The sequence below is a fragment of the Garra rufa genome, chromosome 3 (genome assembly GCF_049309525.1).
Source record: "Garra rufa chromosome 3, GarRuf1.0, whole genome shotgun sequence".
NCBI classification, from domain to species: Eukaryota; Metazoa; Chordata; class Actinopteri; order Cypriniformes; family Cyprinidae; genus Garra; species Garra rufa.
The window spans coordinates 42275337-42285714 of record NC_133363.1 but is presented as its reverse complement, the minus strand read 5'-3'; the positions used below and the strand labels follow the sequence as shown (position 1 = coordinate 42285714).

General features: G+C 36.1%; 1 protein-coding gene and 1 long non-coding RNA gene across 2 annotated transcripts in view; both read right to left on the bottom strand.

Moving 5' to 3' along the window:
- Nucleotides 1-562: 562 nt before the first annotated feature.
- On the bottom strand, nucleotides 563-4649 carry LOC141332023 (uncharacterized). The gene is made up of 2 exons (XR_012355283.1): nucleotides 1035-4649; nucleotides 563-1004 (listed from the first exon to the last, which is right to left on the bottom strand). It is a non-coding gene; the product is annotated as an uncharacterized lncRNA (long non-coding RNA).
- Nucleotides 4650-5701: 1052 nt separating this feature from the next.
- Nucleotides 5702-10378, bottom strand: part of igdcc3 (immunoglobulin superfamily, DCC subclass, member 3) — a 113810-nt gene continuing 109133 nt past the window's right edge. Inside the window, exons 9-14 of the mRNA XM_073837527.1 lie at nucleotides 9405-9569; nucleotides 8931-9119; nucleotides 7105-7209; nucleotides 6875-7010; nucleotides 6490-6730; nucleotides 5702-5839 (exon numbers count right to left, since the gene is read on the bottom strand). Coding sequence (XP_073693628.1) covers nucleotides 5702-5839; nucleotides 6490-6730; nucleotides 6875-7010; nucleotides 7105-7209; nucleotides 8931-9119; nucleotides 9405-9569 — 974 coding nt within the window. The remainder of the gene's footprint in view (nucleotides 5840-6489; nucleotides 6731-6874; nucleotides 7011-7104; nucleotides 7210-8930; nucleotides 9120-9404; nucleotides 9570-10378) is intronic.

The window sequence follows — 10378 nt, the reverse complement described above, 5'->3', positions numbered from 1 at the left end:
TAAACTTTAGTACTTCACAATGACAAACATGAACACACCAGTTTTTTTTCATGGTCTGTGGATTCTGTCATGCTGTCGATTACCTCACACAATAAACTCCTTCAGTTTGTAAAAACAAATAGGAAACACCAATACAGTAATAAACATACTATGAAAGCCTAGAAGTCAAGTGGGAAGCAAAGTGAGTAAATATTTAAAATATGGAACTGTCACACTGCATCAAAGCATAACCGTAACTTGTCTTAGCATGAGACTACTGTAATGTGCAAACTTAAAAGGGGTGTTACTAAGGATTATTTTGGTAGTAATTGAGTAATCAGATTTTTTGTGGTAATACCCTGCTGAAAAAAAAAAACCAATATAAACCATAACAGAATTTTTTATGCACAATTTAAAACAATTTTGATGATTTTTACCCAGCTAATCCTTGTTTACTATTGACTAAACAATATTTCATTAAAATGTTCACTTAATCGTTAATATTTGGCCACTTATTTATGATAGAAATGCTACAGCCACTGTCATTTCAACAAGAACATGCAGACATCAAAACATGCAAACGTAAAGTGATGGTTTAAACTTTTATTTTGAAATTGCGATAAACAGATAGCATATTTAGAAAGGTAATTATGTATTCTCCTGTGTTAGCATAGGTTTATGAATTATTTACCTTCTAATAGAATGGTATACATTTTTTTGTGCAGCCTTAAAAAATGGTCTAATGATACTTTTCATGGATTCTCATCCATGCAATGCGCTACTTTCGGTATTTTGTCAGTTAACGCGGGCAGAATGTAAATTTAATAATCATTTTAATAATTGAGTACTCAAATTTAATTAAGAAATTGTGACAGCCATAGTTATAAGTAACTGCGAAGTACACTGAATGGATTCTTCAACCTTCACCTAAAGAAATTAATTTGGTTCTACTTGAAAAGTAGACATTTTCAAGGGAACCCTGGGTATTAAGACTTGCATGGCTTAATATAACATAGGTGATATATCTTATTAAAATATATAGTAGAAACACCTACAAAAGATTTAGGTTATTTAAAAAATCCACATCGTTCTATACATATTTTCGACTATAGGGGGAGCCATTATTTTGAGAGAGTAGAACAGTTGCACTCTGTGAGCTACTGGCACTATCTGTTGCTATTTTTACTGCAACACAACTCGGAATACACAACTTGGAAAATAAGATACAAATACGATGCCACATTGTGTAGCTTTTGGTTTAAATTCCAGTAAAGAATAAAGAATGGGAAGATGCCTGTGGACGAATAAAAAGACCTGCGTTTGTGTTCTTTCCACTTTAGCCATAATGCCTTTGAGGCTTTTAGTAGACCGCAGCCACTGAAAGAGCTTACAAATGATGTACACATGGCGACACTTGTCATGGCGCCGTTTCTCAGCATGGATTTAACTCGATATCCTGGTGCATTTAGACTCTTTGTGGGAAAAATCAATGGTACGGTATTTGGTTTGAGCCTACGCTTATATCCATTGTGTATTTCAATTTGTGTTGCAGTAAAAATAATGTAGCCCAGTGCCAGTAGCTCACAGAGTGCAACTGTTCTACTTAATCAAACAAAAAAGTAATGGCACCTCCCATAGTCCAAAATGTGTATTAAACGATGTGGATGTTTTAAATAATGTAAATCTTTCATGGGTTTTCTACTACATATTTCAAAAGCTATAGAAGTCTTAATGCCCAGGGTTCCTTTTAAGAGCTCAATTAACAAATTGTATTTAATAAATAACTCATGCCGTAAAAACATTATATTTTTAAACCCCACAGGCAACTTTTCTGCTTCCATTGTAGGAGTATCACTATAAACCTTTCCCATTTATTTTTATAAACAGTATGCACTACAAGATATTACTAACAATAACAGACATCATGACAGGACCAAATTTTTACATGGTAACATCAGAAATCCCCAGCTGCTTTTAGAAACCTCATGCTGTGACCGCATCAGATACACAAGTGTAAAGCCTGTGTGTGTATGAAACTGTAAAAGCAAGCATATAAATTCCTCTCAGCTGGACTGCTATGGGTCCCCTCACCAAAAGCAAAAAGTGCACTCAAAAAGTGTAATCCCGGGTCCTGAAAGGGGCTTAACAGACTCAAACTGGTACATATTATCCTCTACAAAAAGCTGTTTGTTTTACAGATTCAAAGTTTGAACGTCTTTCTGCTGCTGTGAATAGGTCGGTGTTGCCATAGCGCTGGCGGGAGCTGAGGCTGCTACATGTTAATGCCTCATCCCTGAGTCTCCCTGGGGAAATCTGGGACACGGGACTAATGCTGACACAAACATGTCTTTCTTTACAGGGATGTGACCGCATGTGCACATATATACATGTGCGAGGTGGATTCTAGAGACGAGGGGCCATTTTGGTAACATGTTCTTTGTTCTTTCATGGATCCGAGCCAAAAATGATACTAAATATTGAATGGAAGCAAAGCGAGATCAAGCACTATGAGACGCACAGAAAGCCTGTGGATCTAATGGTTTATCACAGTAACAGACTTTTCAGCATGAGGATTATCATCACAGGTTCAACGCATGCGAAACGGCTCAGATTACCCCTTATTTGAAAGCAGATAAGGGCTAAATACCTCCATAACAGGCTAAGAGGAGGAGAAGTTCAAGATGAATCTCTACATCAGAAAAAGAGATCATGCCATCAGTCTGAGGAAGCACAGATGAGGATGACATGAACTGATAAAATGAAAACAGCAGCTGTCCATTTATGGTCAAACATCCACCCTATTTTAACTAAATCAAGACCTGCTTTCTCTAAGACAGTCTATCACATCAGAGATCACGTTGGAATCTTACATGAAGCCTGCTGATGCTCATCACCGGTTAAAAAATGCTCAATTGTACTGATCTGCACACTAGTAGTTTACAAACATCACAAGACCAAATCTATCAGGAAACAAGCAACAAAAGTGCACCGAACTGTAGATGACTTGTAACGTAACCACATTGAGAATTGCTTGTATCGCATTACACAACAGATGAAACCGCTTTGTCTTATTACAGGAATGCCAAGAGCACCAAAACTGTACAATAGATATTTCATAGAGACTTTCATTATTAGGGACAAAGTTCTACAGCACAGCGTATCACATACCTTCCGTTGTTAGGACTCTTTTCCATTAACTCTATTTAACACAGCCAAAGAATTGAGCACTTATCTGTAAACAGACAACACAAAAGCTTCTACGGCCTCCACTGACGACACTACAATGCATTCGGTACAATAAATATACAGCACATTGTCTGAGTCTTTTCTACACTGTAATATACTGTGCAATTCTGTTCCAGAACCAGTATTTCAAGGAATATACCTTATATGAATAGGAATTTTTTTGATTATCTAAGCTTACTTTGTCCATTTCTTTAAAAAGATTAATTACAGAATTTGTGGGCATTATGAAAATATGCAAATTTGACTCATCTACACACACTGATGATGATGATGATTACATTTTTAAATTAAGGGAAAAAATATACTGGCAAAACCGATGGACGAGTCTTCTGAACCAGTCGGAATAAAGTAAACATGACTGTTTGATAGAGACAAACAAAACACACAACATTTTACATTAAAAAAAAAAATCTAAGTGCATGAAAAGCTAATGCACTGATCTGCTAAAGGGCCCAAAGGAGATGTTGTCCTCTGATGTGTGTATGGATGTGTGCATGTGTTTGTGTGTGTACTATACAAAAAATACAATCTCCCCATCAGAGTAGGAGCGACCTGAGAGCATGACTGCTGTGTCGAGGTAGGTTACTAAAAAAATATATATGTACCATAGCACTATGGGACACCAGAGGAGAAAAAACATCTTGCTGGTGCTTTCAGCTCTCCCTCCCCGCTAAAAGAAACAGCTGGTCTAGATTGGGTGGCTGAGCACACAGTGAAAAGCAATTGAAAAGCGATTCAATAGCTGGCCAGACGTATGAAGAGATGACCAGTGGTAGCTCAGGCATCATCTTCTACTCAGCATTCTGGGAGTCTAATGCCAACAGATGTTATGTGTGCGAGTTATGTGCGTATGTCTGATGCACTTTGTGCTCCCTGATCAACGTGGCACTAAAAACATGGATTTAAAAAAAAAAGAATGATGGAACTCCACATAGAAGCCATGAGAATCTCCAGTGGCTTTGGCTTCTAATGGAATGTTCACTTCCTGGAGAATTCTAGAATGCCCAGTTCTTCAGTTCATAGCATGCAGCAGACTATCTGAACAGCCTCGACAGTATCTAAGGGTGCTTGAGCTTCTGTAGTTTTGTAGTTACAACCCAGGCAAAGTCCATTTCAATTCTTCACAAAATATCACAACACGTCATACGTGTATCTAATCTATATCACGATTGACTTCTATCAGCACCCATAGAAACAGTACATGTGCTTAATTCTGTAAAGAACGCTTTACATACTTGTCGATCTCCCCGGTTCTTTTGCGTTACATGACATGCAAATCACATGGAGTCAAACTGTTCAAATACATAAACATCATTTGTATGTTTATATCCAGCGTCGCATACGGTGGCCTCTCTTCTTCCAGCGGTTCATCTGAGAGCAGTATTTTTTAAATCCTGAAGACATTAGTAACAGTGCAGTTTATCTTAAAAACTCTTTCCATTTGACTGCGTCGACTACAATTAAAATAAAAATACTCTGATCAGGAAACATAGAACCAAAAAAATCCTACGTGAATACAAGGACACTATCAAAACATCTTTACAAGCAGAATTCATAGAACAATGTCATCTGTCAACTGGCATGAGGTACTGACATATCAAAACACAGCAATTCATCAACATAGTGAAGCCAGGATCTCACAAACAGAGGCTACGTTTCAATATGAGAAAAGAACCACAACGACAATAACAACATTGTTATTTTGAGGTAGAACATTGACTTCAACATTTGGAAGTGCTATATGTTGGATTTTTTCTTGTTTCGCATCAGCGAGCAGGAGAACGGCAGTCCTTGAAATCTGAGGTAGAGAAGCACCTATTTCTCTTTTGACTGAACGCTTGATGTGTATAAAAACAGAACAGACAGTAAGATGCAGATCTCAAAGACTTCCTACAAGACATTCATTCCAGCTGAGGTAGGTTTTTTGTTGCAAATTCTAAGGTTCACATAGCCGAGTCTAAAGTCTTTATGAAGGCTGAAACCTACTAAAAAAAACATTGATATCAGTGAAACAAAAAAAAGTCCTGAGAATAATTTGAAATCCCTGGAAGAAGGTCTTGGTCTCTAATGGATGGGCGTGTGAAATCATTGGTAGGTCAAAAACAGGTAGCAAGTCGAAAAATAGAACTGTTTTAGTAGGAAAAATACTTCTCTGTTGTGCAGAAGAAGCTAAATATAATCAATTATAGATACTAGTGACTGGAGACTTTTACTGTACGCTGCCAGGTCTAACTGCAAGAGTGTATTTGTTCACCTACCAATGAGAAATAATAGATGTCAATCGCAGAACCTCACCTACCATGAGGCCACAGGGACCTCCCGTATTACAGTCCAGTGATTCCCACAAAGGGAACTTAACTTACGAATAATATATTCTTTGCACGATAAAAACAGAACTAAAAAAAGATGAATACTTCAGTTGACCTGAGTTGGACAGGAGTCTGAGTAGAGGTTTTTCTTGGCCTTCATTTCTTCATCAGTCTTCATCCTGTTGGCCCTCTGCTGGATGCTGCCGGAACTGCACCTCACACTCCTCCATCAGGCTGAAGTCATCAAGGGGAAGTGTGCACATCTCGGTTTCATTCAATGGACAAGAGACCAAAGAGCTCTCAATCTGAAAATAAACACACAAAGAGATGGTAAAAAAGGATGGAAAATGGATATATATTTTTTTTTAAATTGAGATGTATACGTTATCTGAAAGTTGAATAAATAAGCTTTCCATTGGTGTATGGTTTGTTTGGATAGGACAATATTTGGTTGAGACACAACTATTTGAAAATCTGGAAACTGAGAGTGCAAAAAAAATCTACATTTTGAGAAAATCACCAATAAAGTTGTCCAAATTAAGTTCTTAACAATGCATATTACAAATCAAACATTTAACTTAAATATATCTACAGTAGAAAATTTACAAAATATCTTCATGGAACATGATCTTTACTTAATATCCTAATGATTTTTGGCATTAAAGAAAAATTTATAATTTTGACCCATACAATGTATTTTTAGCTATTGCTATAAATATATCTCTGCTACATAAGGTTTTGTGGTCCAAAAAAACAGTTTCAGTTATTGTGAGGTCAAGGAATCTCATCAGGAGTTCATAGTGTTATAGTTTTGATTTAATCCCTTTCAATACACTCAGGCAAATGCATCCCTTTCGATCTCACTGTTACATGCACTCTTAAGTTGTTCTCTGAGAAGAACCGTAACTATGTAATCCACATGTCTAAAAATGTATGCATTTCCCCCAAGGCTCACTGTGTGGGTGGTGTCAGGTGGATGGGAGAAGTGGGATGGTCCTGAGAAGAGTCTCTCCATCTCGTTGGAGTCGGTGCAGCTCTTTGCAGTGTGGGTTCCTCCATTCCCGTCTGAGCTGAACCTGTGGGGGCCGTTGAGGGCCAGAGACCCCTGTGAGGAAGAGGAGGATTCGAGCACGACTCCTGCTGCTGGGTTGCGGCCCGCCTGTCGGGTGGCCTGCACGGTTTTACACATCATCAACCTGCAACGAAACAACCGTTCAACTCTGCATCCAAAGAAACATGTTGACCTTTATTTAAAAATAAAACTGTTTTGCCCACAGCGACTGCATTCACTATAAAATGATACCAGAGGCAAGCACACATAGGCAGAATTGATTCCTCACCTTCCCCTGTAGCTGAACATGAGGAAAAGGACACAGAAAATGATGCAAGTGACTCCAATATGAATGCCGATGATGATGCCTGTGGTGGAGCTTTTATTCTGTTCATCTTTTACACAGTCGCAAGGGGTGTTTAGCACTGCAGGAACAGAACACACACGTATACACAGTCAGTGTGAGTGAGTTATTATGCTTGCATGTGTGGGAGTGAACCAGTGTGTTGCGTCAGGCACCTGATTTCTCCACTGCCTCCTTGAGAGACACAAAGCGCAGGGTGGCATTGCCCTCTCCATGCTGGTTAAAAGCCAGAATCTTAATTTCGTACACAAAAGAGGGATCTGCGAAAAGAAAGGGGAAAAAAGATATGATATACCTTAGTTTTATAAATATTTGTGAAGTCAAAATTAGCATGTTAACACAGACGCTAATTTTTTTTCCAGTTTAACGGCATTAAAAAATATTTAACGCCGTTAACACAGAGCTGGGGTAGGATTGGCCACCCCATTCACAACTGCTGCTTCTGTCTCTTTTTTTGACACGAAGTGATTTTATTTAGTCGCAAAATGTCTTTATGACCACGTACGCTTCAACTGCATGCACAATTGTGGTGGTGCACACTGTAGTATGTATCATTTCATATTAAAGTGCAAATGAAACTACAAGCATGCATGTCAGACTGCGTTATGTTCAGCAGCGGAAGGTCTTAAAGTAATAGCAGCCAAATAAGCTAATAATCAAAGCCGTTAATCAAAGAACAAAAGAAAACAGAGGAAATCAATAACTTTTGTAGCTTTAAGGATTCATCTATATTTAATTTAGTATTTAGTGTTTCATAACTTTCAATTTCTGTATATTCCTACTTGCTAAAGGGCACAGGTAAATAATGGGTTTATTTGAAGATTGTTTTAAGTTCACTTAAAGTAGAAGTTGTTTTTTAAAGTCTATTAAATATTTAAATTGATAGCTCTCAATTATAACGTAATGCTGAATAGCTATAGTCGGTGGTTAAATATTGAGGAAAAAAGAACCATTTCTTATGAGACATCAGTAATATTAGTATCAGTGATACTGGCCTTCAGTCATAAAAAATATTTTTAAAAATATTAAAAATATGCCTTTATGTTGTTTCTACATTCATTTGAAGATTGAATGCGACATTATTGCTTTTTAAAAGTATATTTAAAAACTTAATGGGATTATTCACAATTAATTTCAGAAAAAATGTGCAATTAATTAGTTTTTTTAATTGATTGGCAGAACTAATAAATATATGTATTAAGTGTAATAACATGTATTATTATAATAATTAATGTATCTATTAACTAGGCTATAAAGCAAAACAGGATAAATGATTATTTATTAATAATAATAATTATTATTATTATTACTACTATTGTTGTTGTTATAGGCTAAATGTTTAATAATAATAATAATAATATTAATATTAATAATTACAATAATAATAACAAACAACAACAACTGACGTTATGATTTTAAAACAAACTTATGAATTTAATGTATTATGTATTAATTGTATTAATTTGCTGTAAACCACATGCCTATAACAGGCTAAATGTTAAACAACCAAAATAATAATAATAGTAATAATAAAAAAATATTGAGTCTTGAAATGACAAGCAGAAAATGAAATAAATTCTATGTAAATGCAGTCAAACCAAAAATTATTCAGACACCACATATATTTTTTTTATATTTTTGTACTAGTGGGTCACTATAGGACCATATAGTTAATTTATGTAAGTGAGGATAGCAAAATAAAGTAAACTGTGACATAATTATACCCAAAACTTCCACCAAATACAGTGGACTACCAGTAAAACTGATAAAAATTTGGGACCAAAAATTTAATAAACTGTGATAATGTGAGAAAAATTGAAGGTGTCTGAATACATTTTGGTTTGACTGTATAATCCATTAAGTGTCCCATTGCAGTCACTGAATGTAACAAAAATACATAAAATGACAAAAACCTAAAAAATTCTGTGTTATTTTTCTCCTCATATTTTTTGTTAATAAAGCCCACCATGGCCAGACATACCCAGCTGAGTGATGTTGTACTGGGTCACATTACGTGGGAAGGTAAGGGGTCCGGTAAAGATGGGGACGAGAACCTTACGGTAGTAAAGATTGAATCCTTCTTGCTGGCCCATCTTAGTGGAGGGCTCCCATGTGGCCTGAACCACCGTTGAATTAATCACCTTTGTAAACAAGGCTGGTGGTGCAGGGACTGTAGGCATTGCAAACACAAAGGATCAGGCGGAATGTATTTTATCAGCAAGAGAAAATACAACAGGTGGGAACTTTACCCTGAACAACCTTGAATTAAAGCCTACACTGTGTCAAAAACACCTCTGAGGGAAATGCAGTATTGTTAAGACATTTCAAAAGAGAGAATGTGTTTTTCAGTTAATTACCGCCGGCACAATTAGCAACTTTAAATAACTGGGAATTATACAATTATGCAATAACAGTAGCTTCGTGTGTGCACGATTGTTTAAATATGTTTTTATACCTTCTCCCAGAGTGCTCTCCACAGCCGTCTCAGAGGCTTTGCTGGCTCCACGGGACGTGTAAGCCTTCACATAGAAGCTGTAGCTGGTGGAAGGCTCCAGATCTCCGATTACCTGCTGCAGGGTCATTTTACTCACAGCCTCCTGGTACTCCATCTCTACTGGGTCTGAGAGTAAAGCGTGAAGGTTGAAAGAAGGAAAGCAAGAGACCAAGAGAGACCATCATTAAACACCAAAAATGGTATGAGAGAGAAGAACAAATGGAGAAAAATGGAGCAAGAGAGCGATTTGGCCTTATGACTTCCACGACACAGAAAACGCAGACGGAACAAGTCATAAAAATTTAATTTATTGTATAACGTGGAATGTCACGGAATTTGCCAAATTTTGGATGAATAATTCAGAATTAGGTCAGTACACTCAAATCAAAATGTGATATAGGCTAGTGTCTGTGAATATTAAGATGCAAAAACACTTTTTAAATATAAATCCTGCATTTGTTTTCAGCCTCTGCCACCTCAATATGGTACATGAACACATGAACATAATCTCTAGAACTGTCACTTCAGAAGCATTTCACAATTCCTTTTGAGAAAAATATCTTTATATCATATACACACAGAAACTTCACAGGTCTTCATGGCAACACGTCAAAATAAAAGTTTGGATTAACTTGAAGAAACTGTGACAGAAATATGTTACTCAATGTAATGATAGTACTAGTAAATAGTACTAGTACAGACTAATACAATTATTAAAATATTTTTTTTTTAAAGAATATTTACCAGAAAAATTATTTACCAGAATTTATTAACCAGAAAAATATAAATACACATTACAGTCTTTCTGGAAAAAAAAAAATAAAGTAAATAGTTTTTTTTTTCTTTTTTATATAAATTAATTTAAAAAAAAAATTAAAAATTTCAAAATTAAAAATTTATTTTTTGTTAAACATTTCATAAATTGCTGTTAAAAT